Source organism: Crinia signifera, chromosome 1 (genome assembly GCF_055691185.1).
Source record: "Crinia signifera chromosome 1, ASM5569118v1, whole genome shotgun sequence".
Classification (NCBI taxonomy): domain Eukaryota; kingdom Metazoa; phylum Chordata; class Amphibia; order Anura; family Myobatrachidae; genus Crinia; species Crinia signifera.
In genome coordinates, this window is record NC_139217.1 from 73,811,502 (window position 1) to 73,830,381 (window position 18,880).

At 44.4% G+C, this 18,880-nt stretch overlaps 1 protein-coding gene across 5 annotated transcripts in view; it reads left to right on the plus strand.

Moving 5' to 3' along the window:
- The first annotated feature begins 385 nt into the window (after positions 1-385).
- The window catches only part of LDB2 (LIM domain binding 2), a 332,563-nt gene continuing 314,068 nt past the window's right edge, over positions 386-18,880 (plus strand). For 2 of the 5 annotated variants that reach the window (XM_083163509.1, XM_083163585.1), the window contains exon 1: positions 388-733. In XM_083163509.1, the coding sequence (XP_083019635.1) occupies positions 602-733 (132 nt within the window). In that variant the 5' untranslated portion in view covers positions 388-601. Of the gene's footprint in view, positions 734-18,880 lie in introns of all 5 variants that reach the window. The other 3 variants (XM_083163430.1, XM_083163592.1, XM_083163349.1) reach the window with 3 other exon arrangements.

Consider the following 18,880-nt stretch of genomic DNA (forward strand, 5'->3'; position numbering starts at 1 on the left):
GTGCTCCCGATTTACTTCCAACTTGACATCAGCCTCAATATTATCTTAATGACTGTTACATTTTGCTGCATCTAATATCAACAAAATGTTTGAATTTTAACAGATAAGGTTTTTTTTTATTAATATGAGCAAGCGCGCCTACATACCATGAATAAAAATGAGCTGGAATGTAACGAAAGACAAAATTGTATAACATAAATGATCAGTTTCCTATGGGACCCTGCTTGATAAAAAAAATAAAAATAAAAAAAGATTTGTGAATGGTATATGCAAGGCAGCCCACTGTGTGGACAGGAAGTGACCCCGTTCGCATACTGCTTCTTTAAAAACACGCAGTGTAGCCTGAAGCCATACAGCCTCTCTCGCTCTGGTGCTCTTCCCCTCGCCTCTCTCTCTCTCTCTCTCTCTCTCTCTCTCCCTCGCTCTCCCTCACTCTCTCTCCCTCTCTCGCTCTATCTTGCCATAGAGGGATTTAGCCAGCAGTTCTCAGGCAGTGTGATCTGTGTTTGCATACTGCTAGTTTATGCTGGGAAGAATACTGAGCCCATGTGCACTTTATGGATGCTGATGCTACGCTGATTCTCTGGAAGCAAAAAAGAATATGTCCAGCTCTCAGCATGACCCTTTCTATTCTTCTCCATTTGGCCCTTTTTACAGGAGACATACTCCGTATATGGTACAGCCAGAGTATCGCATGTATGAGCTGAACAAGAGGCTGCAGTCTCGTACGGAGGTAAGTCCTTTTAACCTTTCCCTAGAATTGTTATTATTCATTTATTCCATGCTTACTCTATGTGTAGTTCACTCTCTACACCTCTATCTTTGTTGCTTATGTTATTGGTTCAGAAACCCCTTGTTCATGGCCAGTGTGTTCTGTAATAGTGGAATTCTGTGTTATGTCCTAGCTTCTTGTATCAGGTACTTGTGAATGGCTGGGGTAAAGTTAAGTTCCAGAGTTTATTTGTCTTTTTTCCACATTGGTTTTTGTTTTGTTTGTTTGCTTTGTTTGTTTTTGTTTCTCTGTTGTTTTGAATAACTTCACATGATTTTGTTGATTTGAATTCTGAATAATGTTTGGTTGATATTGACGTCTGGAAAATGTTAGAAGCCAATTAAAAGTAGATCTTTTTGTACCTAACAATACAACAAAACAAACATCAAATTATTTGGAAGAATTCTAAAAACTTTTTTTTTTTAAATTTCAAGAAACAAATTGTTATTTTGGAAGATACTGTATTTGGAGACGATATTTTTTTTTTAAATTTTTGTAATCTAGCTTCGATAGGGTGGTAAACGCTGTGTAGACTGGATGTGGAGCGGAGTTCAGACTCTTTGTACAACTCACTTTTTAAAGTGTTGAAAAGTGTGTGAACTGGATTAATGCCAACCGCCCACAGCACCTGTATCTCCAATTGTACGCTGTCGCCACCCTGGCGTGTATGTGATTGCATGGCTGTATGATGTCAACAGTTTAGACGTGTGGAATTATTTTACAGAAGTGTGAAATAAGACACTTGGCATGAGGCTAATTTGACTGATGCTCTGGATGTAAGGCAGCTACAGTATTAGGTATTGGGGTTAAAGAGATGGTAACAGGAAAATGATCTTTTTTTTAATTTAAATAACTTTTAGCAGTTTTAAACTCCTCTCCTAAAGTTTCAGTTGTCAGGTTCTTTGTATTGTTTCCTATAAGTTTAGGTAAAGTTTTAATAAACAAGGTACACCAACTCTCTCTCTCTCTCTCTCTCTCTCTCTCTCTCTCTCTCTCTCTCTCTCTCTCTCTCTCTCTCTCTCTCTCTCACACACACACACACACACACACACACACACACACACACACACACACACACACACACACACACTCTCTCTCTCTCTCTCTCTAACTCTCTCTCTCTTTGGGTTTTGTTTGCTTGTTCTTGTTATTTACCAGTACAGAGTACACATGTGCTTTTTCCTTTCTTCTAAATATACACAGAGGCACGTGCGTAATACACACTAAACAACACAGAGCATTATTGCGTAGAGCAATGCATCTTAAGGTGGATCTGATTGTATTGATCAGCCTTTCCCAGACTACTGATTACAGAACTTGGAGCCAATAGACGGCAGGATAGTTACCTCTAAAAGACCAATGACCATCCGGCATTACATGAACAGTTACTGTAGTTCGATATGTAAATTGGAAATTGAAACCTGGACAGTTCGCCTATACATGATATCATTTTTATTTATTTTCCTTATTTTCTGTATGGGTGGTCTCATAATTGTTAACGCATCTTTATTCTTCATTTATTCGAACCATTAAGGTACAATGTATTCACACAGAAAGAAGTTGGGAAGACCACCGCACAGTGCTTATATTAATTGGAATGCTGTCATTATCACACATACAGTACAGGGACCTGTCAGTTACAGATAAAAAGCGCATGTAGGTGACACAAATGTAAAAGATTGGGTCTAACATGAAGTCAACTTGCGCTTACTGTGTGTACAAGTCACAGTTATTTAATACAACACATTGTAATAATTGTCTACATAATATGTGCTAATTGCGGATTCTAGTGATGCACTAAAGACTGCTTTATCTGTTTATGGTCTTACAAATTAGCATTGTAATTTGCACATTTGTGGTTTAGGGTGTTTACAATCTAAAGCAGGCCATACCCTAGTGCGATTTGGCCACATTTATTTATTTATTAACAGTTTCTTATATAGCGCAGCATATTCCGTTGCGCTTTACAAAAGGAGACAGTGATACAACAAACAGGGTATTTCCAGACCGTCAAAAGGTAGGAGGGCCCTGCTCGCAAGCTTACACATCCAATTCTGACGGTCCGGGACGAGAAATTGGATGTACTGTAAAGTGGTAAAGCCTGTGTATTTTGGCTCCAACTCGAATCCAATGCGCAGTTCTGTGTGCATCGGATTGGAGTCGGAGATCATAAGTGCTGCACATAAGATCTGTCGGATTGGACAGCCTCCGGCAGAGGTGAATGGGCTCGTATATGATATATAACATGCAATAGGACCGTGATATATCGCATGCAATATCTCCCTCCGAGAAGTTGCATAAGTGTATGGCCAGCTTAAGTGTTCTATAAAGAAAGTTTATCACATTTCCCAGCCATCAAGTTAGAAACATACATTTATAAGGAAAGATTAGGAAATTTTGTATAGGAACATTAAATAATTATAAATTTACTAGATGACCAACTTATTCTCTATATAAAAAGCAACATGCACTATGGCCCTTATTCAGATCTGATCGCATTTAAATTTGTTCTTAAAGTAGGTAAAACCATGTGCACTGCAGGTGGGGCAGATGTAACATGTATAGAGAGAGTTAAATTTGGGTAGGGAGTGTTGAAAAAAATCTAAATTGCAGTGTAATAAAAATAATGCAGCCAGTATTTACCCTGCACAGAAACAAAATAACTCACCCAAATCTAACTCTCTCTGCACATGTTACATCTGCCCCACCTGCAGTGCACCTGATTTTGCCCATTTTGAGAACAAATTTGTACTGCGATCAGATCTGAATAAGGGCCTGTGTTACTTACCGTCTGTTCTGGTTTTCTCAGAACAGACAACATATTTCCATGGGCAAGATTTAGCTGACTTATTTTCCCATTAGTTCTGATTAGCGCAAAAGAACAAGTTCCCAGGAGATATGAATTAATTTCCTTTGTATGGGATCTAACAGGGTCTATGGGAGGAAGCTTAAGGCCTGAGAAAACTTAACGTCCCTTTTGAATGAACAAAATTTATTTTCAAAATCACAGACGCCCTTCGCATACATTATAATGCAACCATGCAAAGACTATAGGTTTTCGATGTATATTCAAATTTCTCTTTAAAAAAGTTGGCACAAGTGTCTACAAAAGTTGAAAAAATACTTGAAAAATGTTTTGTTTTGTGTCTCCACTCTATTGCCATCTGCTGGCCACAGGTAGAATTGCTGCCATTTTTATTTGTTAATTCAATCTTTCAAATTTACCATGCAAATTTTTTTGACTCAACAATCATTAAGAATAGAAAATCTTCCTCCTAATGCCAACTGTATACAATTTGCCACTTTGATTTCCAGTTTCCATGTCCATGTTTACTTTAGATAAATAATTTCAGCCCACCCCCAAACTTTTTCAGGATTTTGGTGGAAGAGTCGTGCTTTACAGGCTCTGGTCTGAGGTTCCACCCACAGGCCACAGAATTCCACAGGGTGAGAGCCCATTTTCTTGTAGTAAATGCACCTTCAGATTTTGCACCTTGTCCCACTAGCCCAGTAATAGGTAACCTGTGGCTCTCCAGAATGCCATGCCAGTTTTAGCACTGCCTAATAGCAAAACTGTGGCAAGGCATGCTGGGAATTGTAGTTTCACAACAGCTGGAGAGCCACAAGTTGCCTATGCCTGTACTGACCTCTTCCCAAATATTGTGAGTATATCTATTTTTTTTTATTTACTGAATTGTATCTTCCCAAGAATCATTTTATATGCATATAATTGGGCAGACTCTAGCCATTCAGGAAATCTGGTAAGAGCTAAAACAATTACTATTTACTTCAAGTTGAATATGACATATATAAAAGATTAAGATCCAGATGCATTAAGCTTCAAAAGTGATAAAATGGAGAGTGATAAACAGCCAGCCAATCAGCTCCTACCTGTCATGTCACAGAATGTGTTTGAAAAATGTCAGACAGGAGCTGATTGGTTGGTTGGCCAGATACCATGTTAAAATGCGATGGGTGCGGATACATTTATTGCATGCAGAGTAAACACTGGCAGCTTTTGCATGTAGCCCACACATACAAGACAGATACATGCTATTAAAACATTGCAGTATACTTGCCACATGTAGATGATTGCTCTCAGGATGATGCCCAGAGAGAACATACACTTAGGTGGTGAAAGGGGCGGGCCTAGGATAGCCACGTCATTAGGCCCTGTTCCCCAAGATTAAAATGTGATGGAGGTAAAATGTTGCATATTTATAGAAATACATCACAAGACCCCACCCCCACCCACAATGTCCACAGATTCTTTGCATTAAACTCTCCATTTCGCATTTCACACTTCCAGGTTGTGGGGGGCTATGCAATAAACCCTGTGTCTGCTGCAGGATCCGGGAGAGTAGGTACCTATGATCTGGAGGGGTGCACCTAAGTGAAATATTATAGTGGGAGCAAAGCAGCTTTCAGTCCAGCCGAGATCCTATGCATAACAGCATAGCGCAAGCTCCTGCTATGCATTCACTTCAATGGGTGCCAGACAACGCATATGTCTGCTGCCCCTGTGGGCGCCAGCTGGGATGCGGATGCTCAAGGCATTCACATCCCAGTCCCACTACAGCATGCTGCCAAATGACACATCTGTGTACATCTCTCCCTCCTTACTCTCTCTCTCTCTCTATATCTACCCGGTGCAAGTGTAGCTTTATTCCCAACTTTGGCGGCAGGCTGCAAAATCATTTATGGGGGGGGGGGGGGCAGTTTATACCCGCAAAGGAGGAAGCCAGAGTGCAAATTCACAGATATAAAAACATACTTATTCTGACTGCAGCAAGAAGCAGCAAATCGTCAGTGTATACAAAGTGCTTGGATGCTCATAATTCACCTTAGTGAAAGGCTGCCATGTGCTCTTGCTCGTGCATGTAAACATCTGCAGTCAGTGTCACTTTAGTAACCAGGAATAGTCAGCATAGGATCATTGTGTCCAAGGGCATAACTACCATAGGCAGGGCCGGTGCATGGCACCGGAGCGCCCCAGGTGGGGGGGGGCGCCCCGGTGCTCGCCATTGCTTCATGCTGATGGAGCGGAGGTGACCGCGCTGACCCCCCCCCTCTCCCCTCCCTGCAATGCTCGGGCTGTACATCACCTCACCCGGCACCCTCCGTCCCCTCCTCCGTTAGGTCACTTCCGCTCCATCAGGAGGGGGGTTTGATGCGGCCACTGCTGCATCGCTACATGGGGAGATGGTGCCGTGTGATGCTGGGCGGGCCCCACCGCATCGCACGGGGGGGGGGGGGGGGGGGGTTGGGGGAGGGGGGGTAGAGTGGCTTACCTCCATGGGGGGGACGGGACCTCCTGCTCCTTTCTTCCGCCCTCCAGTGGCCGGCGCCCTAGGCAAATGCCTAAGGCTGCCTAGTGGTGGCGCCGGCCCTGACCATAGGTGCAGGGGGTGCAGCTGCTATGGAGCCCAGAGCTGAGAGGGGCCCACTTTACCTGTCAAACTATCTGCTTATCACTTTCGGTAGGGCCGGGGGATGGTTGCAGACATGTGGAGCTCCAGGATCCCATCATTGGAGCTCCCATCCCCGGCCCCCCTAGAGAGGAGGTGAAAGGGCGCAACCAGTGAGAGAGTGGCCAGAGGAGGAATGAGGGCGGAGGTGAAGACAGTCAAAGGAGGAGGGAAGCAGTAGGCCCCTACCACAGTGCGGCGGAGGAAGTGACAACGGCATACGGCCCCCGGCGCAGCAACCTGGAGACAGGTGCGGCAGTAATCCCACAGACAAGCGCTGCAGCACTCCCAGCCTGGATACAGGCGGTAGTGCGGATTGCTGCACAGGACAACCGGGTGCAGCAGGGACGCTGGCCACGAAGGCCGTGAACAGCATGCCCTGTTTGGTGTGCACTGCAAAGGAGGGTCCCGGCCGAGATCCTATGAAGCCCACGTGCCACCTTCCCCCCACCCACTCTGTGTGCAAGGAGAAGGCCTTGGAGGATAAGGTATACAGTGGCTCCTGCATTGATGGTGGTCCCCAGCCAAGGGAGGGCCCAAACTTAACAACCTGGCCCCGGCTTTACTGACTAACACTCCCTTACTGTCTCCCCCTCTCCTTGCATGTTGGCTCCCCCCCCCCCCAGCTGCAGCCTCAGCCAGGGTCCTGAGATGGTCTGTTGAACCCCTCTGCTGGTGCCTGTGAGCAGCAGGATCAAGATGGCTCCGCAAATGGCTGCCTAGGAACTGTGTCACTCAGCCACTTGTAACTCTGTGTCTCCCCTGTCTCATACACTGCATAGCAACCTATACTGTACTGGGCTGTTGCATTGACCAGTGGCGCCACTGATTGCTGCCTAGGTGCTGTGCAGCTTGGCAGGTATGTGTTACCTTGTGATAACTGTACTGTCCCTGCTGTATTGTTGCCTGCCTGGCTGTTGCGGTGACAAGTGGCGCCGCTGATGGCTGCCTAGGCGCTATGCTGCTCGGCAGGTACGTGTTCCCTGTGTGATAACTGTACCGTCTCTGCTTATATTGTTACCTACCGGGCTGTTGTGGCAACCAGTGGCGCCGCTGATGGCTGCCTAGGTGCTGTGCAGCTCGGTGAATATATGTTCTCTGCATCTACAATCCACAGGGTACATCTAGCGTATACCTGTATGTGTTATGTACTGTCACTGTTTAACTGTTACCTAACTGGCTGTCGCACAGCAATCCAAATCTAATTTCTAGTATATGCAAGTATACCTGGTCAATAAAGCCGATTCTGATTCTGATATGCTGTATACATTTTTCAGCATTAGATGATAAATAGGGGCCCAAACAAACTTTTTCTATGGGGCCCACATGTATCTAGTCACGCCACTGATTGTGTCCCCTTATTTCATGAGCTTATACAGTTGTACTAACGGAAATAATCAGACATCATATTTTAAACATGCATTGGTGTTCTTTTTTTAAGTTAATTTTTATATATATATATATATATATATATATATATATATATATATATATATATATATATATATATATATATATATATACTGAATAGCTATTTGCAAATTATATCAATGCCCCAGAAGGATAAAGCTTTGAGTTTGAAACCTCCACTTTGCAGCACAGCGTTAATGAGCTAAGATACAGTACTAGAGTATTCCATCCATACTGATCCTTATGCTTCCCATCCCTCCTTACTTACACCTCTGATTCTAACTTAAAATCTAAATCCATAGAGATCATTTAATGGAATCTCACTATCCAGTGGCTGTTTGCATAATGTAATGTAGTCAGTAGTGCAGGGGTCAAGGGAAGGAATGGACTTGCTCTTTAATTATTTGCAGAAACCGAGTTCTCTTAAAACTACAGGTGTTCAGAATTAAAGCGTTAAAGTCTTAGTGGTTTTATTAAGTGGCATGCACCAAAATATTATTCAATGGGGTCATTTTCAATGCTAAATATAAGAGTAAATAGTACAAACAGTATTGCGGCATACAGAAATGTTAGTGCCGTAACAGGGCAGCACTGCATCCTGTATCCCCCTCCCTCCGTGCACATGAAGTCAGAAGCCAAAGGGGGAGGGCCTGCCAGTGTCATCGGGACTCTTCATACAGGTCTACAGGCTGTAAGTCGTGCCTAGATCATTCTTTGGATGATCTGCAAGGCACTGCTGCAGTGCTACTGGTGTTCCAGGCACCCTACTAGTAGCCATGGACAGGGACTGTGCAATAGCACCTCTCACCCACCCCTAGTTACAGCCCTGGAAATTCATGCCATGCTCAGGGAGAGAGAGGACAGGCTGCTGCTTCTGCCTCTCTCCCCAGCTCAGCGCACAGCACTGAGCAGTGTGTGCTGGGCTGGGGAGAGAGGCTGCTCCAGCGGCAGTTCTCTCTCCCTGCCAAGCTCCATGCAACGAGGGACGGGGTAGTAGGCTCCAGGCTATGCCATATCCCCTGCCTGGGTAAATAATACCCACTCCTCCACCATCTCGGTACCACTGGTCTCAAGTAACCCATGAAATCCGTGTTCAGCGCATTCAATATTTTGTTGTTTCCTCATTCTAGCCGATCTGCAGATGCTAAGAGATTTGCTCACTTATAGACAGCTGCATTGTCCCATCTCAGTATAACCCTCATTTAGCAGGGCCACCTAATACCAGGAACATTACAGGCTGTAGCTACTGTGTGGCCAGGATGGCAGTCTCCAGGAGTCCCTGAGGAAATTAGCAACAATGAAACGCGTTGGTGGTTCCTGGATCATATTACTGAGATCCTGAAGTTCCACACTGGTCTGGAGCTCATTTTGCTGCTTGTGGGTGGTTCAATCCTTCATGATTTGTGTGATCTTATGTGATATTGTGATATGCACATACTATATATATTGTATTTAAGTATAAGTTTTTATTTCCATTATTCCTATATTCAACCTGCAGGGGTATGATTTCAGATAAACCAGATTCATACATGGTCCATTTATCATCTTGTACGTCTTTTGAGTGACAGGGATGAGAGCATTCAGGATAATAAATAAGCTTCATTCATTTCAACGTAAACACATTCCCTTTGCACAAGCTGTAAATCAGGGGTCTTCAACCCATGGCCCGCGGGCCACTCGTGGCCCGCGGAGCTGATCTCAGTGGCCCCCTGCCCGCCATGCACAGGATTTTTTTTTTTTAAGTAAAAGAAAATGCTGCCGAGGGAGGCAGTGTAATGGAGTCCCCTTGGGTGCCGCCTACCCGATTTCCATTGGCTGCAGGCAGGGCAGAGGAGTGGATCCAGCGCTGCTGAGGGAGGAGGAGGCACGTCTGGTCATGAGCTGGGGAGTTGGGACCCAGCGAAGCTGCGGGAGGAGACGCAGCTGGCGGGAGCAGGGGACCCGGCACTGGAACTGCAGGAGGAGGAGGCACAGCTGGCAGAGGGGACCCGGCGAAACTGCAGGAGGAGGCATGGATGGTGGAAACAGGTGACCCGTCAAAGCTGCAGGATGAGGAGGTACATCTGGCGGGAGCAGGGGACCTGGCAAAGCTGCAGGCATTACTGGGGGCATTGTGTGTGGGGAATTACTGGGGGCATTGTGTGAGGGGCACTGCTGGGGCATTGTGTGTGAGGTGCACTGCTGGGGCATTGTGTGTGAGGTGCACTGCTGGGGCATTGTGTGTGAGGGGCACTGCTGGGGCATTGTGTGTGAGGGGCACTGCTGGGGCATTGTGTGTGAGGGGCACTGCTGGGGCATCATATGTATAAGCAGGAGTACTGCTGGCATTATGGTCTGTGGCATAATGGGCATCAGTGTGGGGCATAATGTGCAATGGGCATAATTTTGTGTGGATTAATGTGTAATGGGCATCACGGTGCGGCATAATATGTAATGGGCATTATGGTGTATGACACCATGTACAACAGGTATTACGGTGTGTGGCATAATGTCTAATGGACACTATGGTGTGATGCACAATGTGTAATGGGCATTACGGATAAACAGTGTAACAGTGTATATTGATTTAAGTAGCCTTTCATTGTTTGGGTTTGATCTGTGAGGCATACTATTTCACTGTGTGGGCCTTCATGTTTATATGTCATTGTGCATCCTTCAGTCAACTTAAGCGTGTGAGGACAATGACCATTCCTGCGGTAACCAATGTCTGGTCATGCAGGTTGCAAAAGAGGTGTCAGGTAATTGTTTTCCTGCTAGTTCACACTCGTTATAATTAGACCACGCCCCTTATAATCAGGTCACACCCGTTTTTGGGAGCGCGCCTACGGCGCGTGCAGTTTATTCAATATCAAATTATATATAGGGGGGGGGGGGGGCACATATTTTACTGTTTGCACTGGAACCCAAATTGGCTGCTGATAACTATGTGTGTGTGTGTGTGGGGGGGGGGGGGGGGTTTATGTGCTGAGTATGGGCGGCTGTGCCAACTATCTATGAAGGACTGTGCTGACGTTATATGGGAGCTGTGATTCTATGGGGCTGTCCGAAATTCCGTAGGCGATTTTAGTGGCCCTCGGGCTTCACTGGATTTTTTTAGGTGGCCCACGCTGTCTTAAAGGTTGAAGACCCCTGCTGTAAATGATTCAAATTACACCATGAGCACCTTCCGCTTATGTTTGTTCCTATCTGTTTTTATAGATTTTTTTGCAGGCAAGGTTCATACAGGAGAAGCAACTATGCATTATTGTCATTGAGGGGTTGTTGTAGTAGATATTTATAGATACATAAATACTGCACAGTTACTTCCTTTGCCAATATATCATAGGTTGTTCTGAGGTTATATCGCAGATAATCCTATGATAGATAAGGGCAGGAAACATCTACTTCCTACAATAGAACAACCTTGCTTCTGGGGGGGATGTATGACGAGATCCTACTTTTACTTAACACTGTGATTCTAATGTGGAATCACACATTTCTTTTTTGATGCATTTCTGTCCTAACATTCTGTAACATAGAGTCAATATACTGGGTTCTAAAGGAAACAAGCTGGTGTTTAAGTCATAAAATGCTAGCATAAAAGGTGCCATTATAATGAAATGTCTGAGAACAGCAAAAGAGGATTACAGCGATGATGCTTCAAAAGGAAACAAACATTAAGATATAGTATAAGGGGGAATTACACATTTCTAGAGCCCTCAACGTTTTTATTTTGAGCCTCACAGAGTAAATAAAGTGGTTGTTCCCACCAAAAACTTCCAATACCTGAAGAAGAGAAATGATTTTATTGTTAGACAGGGTAAGGAGAAGTTGTCTTTTCATGCTTCCTTTCTATAGAGCTTCTGATGCGACAAGTTTGGCCTCTGTCCCCAAGCAAGATTGGCCACTACCCTCCAGCATGATTTGCTTCCACCCTGCTGCAAGATTGGCCTCTATTCCAAAACATGATTGGCCTCTACCCCACTGCAAGATTGGCCTCTATCCCCAAACAAGATGGGCCTGTATCCCCCAGCAATATTGGCATCTACCCTGCTGCAAGATTGGCCTCTATCCCCAAACAAGATTGACCTCTATCCCCAAGCAAGATTGGCCTCTACCCCCCCCAACAATATTGGCCTCTACCCCCAAACAAGTCATTTATTCATCATAAACCCCACATGGAGGCAATAGATTATTATTATTATTATTATTATTATTATTATTATTATTATTACTTTTGTTTTTTTATGTTTTGAAACACAGCGCCAATAGGTTCAATATATCTTTGAGTTAAATCAAAATTACTGGTATCCAGACCATAGGTCAACAGTGTCTACAGTCAATAGGTCCACACCATATGGTTTACATTGACATGGTCAACATAGGCAAAGGATGACACAAGCAAAAGGTCAACAGGGCAATGATCGACACAAGAAAGGGTCAACATAAGTTTTTTTATTGTTTTTTTTTCTTTAACTTTTTCATATTGTACCATCTCGGTGGACTCGGTTTGGGAACAGTAAATTGTGCAGAGTGCAGCGGTAGCAGAGCAGGGTGCCTTACCCAAAGCATGGCGAACCATGTGACAGGATGCAGTACTAGTTTGGGATCTATGCGATGAAATATACAGTTGACCCAAAAACATGAAAATCTCACGTTGACCTTTTCATGTGTCGACCATTGCCCAGTAAGCCTGTTTGCTTGTATCAACCTTTGTCTATTTCCACCATGTCTGTGTTGAACATTTGGTGTCAATCTATAGGGCAACATTTTCGAAGAAGGGAGTTCTATTTCAGATGGAATGTTGCTACGGGAAACAAATCATATTATATCTGTTATCTTCTAGAAGGTGCTAAGTAAATAAGAAGTAGATTCTGATTGGTTGCCCATAGCAACATCCCATGTGAAATAGAACTCCCATCTTAGTAAATCCCCCATTGACACTGGCGTAACTATAGCACCGCAGCCCCCGCCACCGGGGGGGCGCTGTGCATATGGGGGCACCGGGGGCTGCGGTGCTATAGTTACACCTCCCCCCAATCCCCCGCAGGCTTACCTATTTCGCTGGTCCCGGCGGCTCCGTTCTTCTGCTGAGGACCACCACAAAATGACCGCCCCCATATAGCACACAGTTCTCTGAAACTGTCTGCTGTATGGGGGCGGCCATTTTGTGGTGGTCCTCAGCAGAAGAACGGAGCCGCCGGGACCAGTGCGAAAGGTAAGGCTTCGGGGGATTTGGGGGGTATTGAATGGGCAGCGGGGGGGCACCCCCCCCTAACGGCGGGGGGGGGGCGCCCAAAACGTAGCTACGCCGCTGCCCATTGACTGTCGACCTTGGCACTGTACACACTTTTTACCATAACCAAAATGACTAAGGCACTAATTAAGAAATTTGTATCTGGATATTCTTAAACCCTGGACTGTTAGGAGGCTTTGAGGGCTGTTTGCTATGGCAAATTAACAGAACAGTCTTGGTCTTGGTCATCACACGCAGCCTACTTTATACAGTGTGGAATGAAGCCGTGTGCATGTGTGTAGACAAAGTTGAATTGGTGTTTTTGCCTTTAGTGCCAAAATATGTTTGACCTACAGCAGACAAGGATAAACTACAATCTATATTGGGGCAGATGTATTAAGCCTGTAGAAGAGATAAACTGGAGATAAAATGGAGATAAAGTGGAATGAGATAATGCTCCAGCCAATCAACTCCCACTGATCATATTTCAAACACAGCTGATTGGCTGATGCGTTATCTCTTTTCACTTTATCTCCACTTTATCTCCAGTTTATCTCTTCTCCAGGCTTAATACATCTGCCCCTTAGTCAGTTTGGGTTTCCTTTGTTTCCCTGCAGCTAAAAAAACAATGAGGGTAATTTCTTACAGGCAAACATGCGTTTGTGTAGAAATATGTCTGCATACAAATACAGTGGCTGGTGATAGGCAGTCAGATTGTTCTGTAGGCCATTTATTTATTGTGCAAGTTGACCCTCCTAAAAAGCTGAGAGAGGTCTGTAATTTCCATCATAGGTACACTTCAACTGTGAGGGCAGTATTCAATGAAAAAGTTCTCCGTGTTTTATGGAGAATTTTTGCTTTTTTCGCCTTGGACGGAGCATTTTGCTCTACAAAAGCGAGCAACCCTATTCAATGTGAAATATTCTCCGTCTTTCTATGTGATTTTCTCCGTGTCTCTCCGTGTAGCAATTCTCCATCTTTTGATGGGGAGCTGGAATGTGAACTTTTAAACTAAAAGGTTTTTTTTTTTAATTTTGGTGTAAAAAAATCAGTTTTTTTTTCTGTGAAGGGGCATGTTATTTTTATTCATGTGCTTAGAGCACATGAATATATAATTAATAAAAAAAAAACATTTTTTTTTTTTTACACAGTGCAGCCAGCAGGGGGCCGGAGCGCTCGAGCCGCTCATTAGATATTCATATATTCACTGCACCCGATCGTTAATATGCACGATCGGGTGCAGTGAATACTGGGTCCCCCGCTCGCTATAGGGGGGGGGGGCAGCCTGTGCTGCCTGGGTCCCGGGGAGCCCCCCTACCCTCCACATATGTTCTGGGGCATCCAGGGAGACTTTAATCTCTCTGGCTGCTTCCGTCCCCCGGCTCCCTGAAAGCTCCCTGCCGCGGACGCTCGTCCGCTGCAGGGGTTAAGAGTCGCCGCGAGTGGCGGCGAGCATCAGCCACATTGAATAGTGGGTAAAGTGCCGTGACGGAGAATCTCCAAACATGGAGAATCTCCGCTAAAACACGATAAAACGCTCTCCATGCACGGAGAATTTTCTCATTGAATACTGCCCTAAGAGACAGAATGTGGGGGAAAAAATGGAAATCATATTGTATGATTTATAAAAAAATTATTTTCTATATTCTGGCGGAAAATAAATATTTGGACAATAAAAAAGTTAAACTCAATACTTTGTAATGTAACCTTGGTTGGCAATTACAGAGGTCAAATGTTTCCTGTAGTTCTTGACCAGGTTTGCACAGACTGTAGCAGGTATTTTGGTCTATCAGATCTTCTCTAGATCTGTAATGCTTTGGGGCTGCCGCTGGGCAACACGGACTTTCAACTACCTTCAATTGGTTGAGGTCCGGAGACTGACTAGGCCACCCCAGGACTTTGAACTGCTTCTTACGGAGCCACTACTTAGTTGCCCGGGCGTTGTGTTTGGGGTCATTGTCATGCTGGAAGACCCAGCCACATTCCATCTTCAATGCTCTCACTGAGGGAAGGAGGTTTAACAGCATGATGTTTCCACCCCCCATGCTTCATAGTGGGTATGGCGTTTTAAGCCCAAATCTCATGATACATGGCACCATTCAGCCTCTCCTTAATATGGATCAGTCGTCCTGTCCTCTTTGCAGAAAAGCAGCCCCAAAGCATGCATTTAAAACCTGAAAACAAATCCAATGAGTGTGTCTCAACCCCCTTTATCCATTTACTTGTAAAGTGCAATGGACTTAAGAAAAAATAAATGCGGTTAAACAACTAACTGAATGTTGGTAAAATAATTTACATGGAGATGTATAAAACCTTTTGAAAAGGATAAGTGGAGTTTTGCCCTTAGCAACCAACCAGTTTCTAGGTATCAATTGATTTGGTTGCTACAGGCAACCAAGGTTAAAATAAAACAAATCACACCCTTTAGTGAGGTATGTGTGATAAAGCAACACTAGGTGGCAGTGCTCAGGGATTTTTATTGTATAGGAATCTAGTGTACTCACATTAATATTGAACGCTCATGTTCCTAGTGCTCAGAAATGAATAGCACACAGACACAGTCAGAAACACACACACACACACACACACACACACACACACACACATGGGGGGTTATTCTGTTTCACTCGCAAAAGGCAAATTCACTCTCAGATGGACAAAACCATATGCACTGCAGGTGGGGCAGATGTAACATGTTCAGAGAGAGTTATGCGGGGTACACACCAGGACGACCCGCTCACGATGCACATCGTGAGCGGGTCGTCAGTGTCTCGTCCGACCCGCTCACGATGACGCGGGAGGGCACGACCCGCTCACGATGTGCACCGTGAGCGGGTCCGATCCGATGGCGACCCGCACCCGGTTCTATGGTCGTCATTGAGATCCTACCTGCAGCAGGTAGGATCTCAATAACGACCGACCGACCCGCGGGACCGCGCATCGGATCGGAATCGCTCCACACCAGGTCAGAAAAGGGCCCAATCAGCACACAATCTACATCCGATTGATCGGAATTGGATCTAGATTGTGCTGATCGGGCCCTAGTCGTCCTGGTGTGTACCTAGCATAAGCTTTGGGTGGGGTGTGTACTTCAAACTTATATTATATTGCAGTGTAAAAATAAAGCCAGGATTTACCCTGCATAGAAACAAAATAACTCACCCAAATCTAACACTCTCTGCACATGTTACATCAGCCCCACCTGCAGTGCACATCTGAGAGTGAATTTGCTTTGCAAGTGAACCAGAATAACACCCATACACACACACACACACACACACACACACACACACACACACACACACACACACACACACTCACTCACACATAGACACACACTTTCCAAAATAACTTGCTCACAAATCAGACCACAGTGCCAGGTTATTTTGTTTATTAGTCCCTTTCCTATAGCACTTTTGCATATGCTGCCATGTTTCTATAATGATCAATTCCAGGAAAATAGACAAAATGAGAATTGGTTTCTTTAGTTAGATATTGTTGCTGACTCTGCGTTATGGCCTTGAAAACTCAGGTACATTTGTGTAGAAATAGCATTAATATACCGTTAACTATACAGTTTCTAGAACATCTCTTTCCTGCTAATTTTCAATGTCATGCAGATTTTTGAAAGGAAACATTATATATGTATTATTAGTGAATAATGTTGCAGATCTTATACTGTACATTTAAGTGACAAAGTTATTTATATTATACTTGTGTACATATAATGGAAACTACCTGAACTTGCCATGCTCATCAATGGCTTACAGGAACGTCTGTAGAAAATACTCATTATTGCTGAGATAACAGAGGGTGACTGAACTTAGACAGAACAGTCTAAAGGTGCACGGATAGATTACACATAAACGATTGATTTTTAACGATGGTGGAGGGAGAGGGATCCAGTCAATCAACCAACCTTACCAAATCGTTCATACACATGAAACGATTGGTACACATCGCTAACGATTGGTCGCTGATCTTTCCGCATGCAGGAAAGATCAGCGACCTCTACCAACGGTCGTCGGGAACGCGCATTGTCCGATATATCGTTCATACACACGGAACGATTTGAGCGATTGGTCATTTCAGTCCGTCGGGAACGCCCAGATCTTTTGCCAAATCTTTCCGTGTGTACGCACCATAAGAAACACACGTGACTCATTTGATCAGTCTCAAATGTTTTGTCAGTAGTACAGATTGGGGAATTTATGATTTTGGCTTTATTCTGTATTTTGGAACATTTGCATACCATAATGAGATATTTTGGGGATAGGACCCAAGCCTAAGCACGACATGCATTTATGTGCCATATACACCAGTGGTTCTCAAACTCAGTCCCCAAAGACACTCAACAGCTCATGTTTTCCAGATCACCCAGCAGGTACACAATTGTACTCATTACTTACTGACACATTTTAAAATATCCACTGGCTGAGGTCATTATTTCACTTGTGAATCTGTGGAGACCTGGAAAACTTGCACTGTTGGGGGACTTACAACTTTGTGGAAGGGGCGGTGTGGTTTAGAGCTTGCTGCAGTGCAGGTATAGCTTGACCTTACCTGGCACTACACCCTCTCACCTTCAGACCATGACATAAACCAACAGCACTGGTAACCTGGCAATGACCTACGAGAAAGCTGCACAGTGCTACATACCAATTCATTGTGTTTCATCAGTTCCCACTGACCTTTTTCTTTATACACCAGTTTGTCTGTACTTTGCATATTACTACAGAACCTTGCAGTCTCCAGCCAATTGTATAATCCCACTACTGCAGAAGGTAAAAGACCTGGCGGCACCCTAAGTGAAAGTTTGTGTTGTACAATGAGTGGTTGTTGTAGGTAGCTTTAGGGGTCTTGCACAATTATGCTTGAGTTTCCTAACATGGTTTAAGGTTCTGGAACATTATTATTATTATTATTACTATTATTTTATTTATAAGGCACCACAAGTGTTTCGCAGCGCCGTACAAAGGAACAGTACAGGGAGACAAAGCTTGGCATTACATTGAATTAATAACAAAAATAGAGTACAAATAAAGAGCGCCACAGTTCAATACACATTACAGCTTAACTATAAGTAGTGAGGACTCAATCAACACACTATGGCCCTTATTCTGATTGACGCAGACTTTACCGCATACTTTCGGATCGCGTCTTTACGGCGTCTGCGCATGCGTGGAGAACGCAACGCGCATGTGCCACGCCTTGACTCGGTACCAGTTCGGCCAGATCCCGTCCAGAACTGTTCACCGCTATCATTCGGGAAATAGGGGCGTATTATGGGCGTCATGCGGAATGACACATGGGCGTAGTTTCAAAGTGGGCAAAACGGGGCGGAAACATGGGCGGACACGGGGGAGTACACTTATGTTGGGGGGCGTACATTCGGAAACCACTCCGAATGCACGCGATCAAAAAGGGCAGAAATGTGCGGTGTCCACAAGTGTACTATTGCTTTGCGGACACCACTCGTTCATGCGGTAGGCGAACGTACGCCTAATGACTACAACCATTAACACCTGAACCCAATAGAATCTACTCCTTTACTCATTACTCACTAATAGGCCGCTTGTCAGTGCTTTAATTGAAACCATTGCTGCTTCAAGGAAACCTTACTAGTCCCCCACATATGCTGTACTTGTCAGACACTTTCAAACTGCTAACAATGGACATGACAGAATATTAATACTAGCACTTGAAACAGTATATGTGTAGATTGTTTATAATCTTTTACACAGGGTGTATTACAAACCATTGCACTTACATTGCTGTAAGGGTTAATGTGTGCAATGGATGTGTTAGGCATGCTTGTAAGGATATATTGGCATCTAATTGATTCCAATTCCAAATAAGCTGTTTTTTATGAGGATAGGTAATTGAATAAGTGGGTCATGTGATGTATTGCAGAATTGACATAATAGTGGGTTGTTTGGCGTAAATACTCCGCTGACGGGCGGTAGCACCGCTTGGCTCCCGTTCGGATGCGGTATTTCCGAGCATACTCTGTAA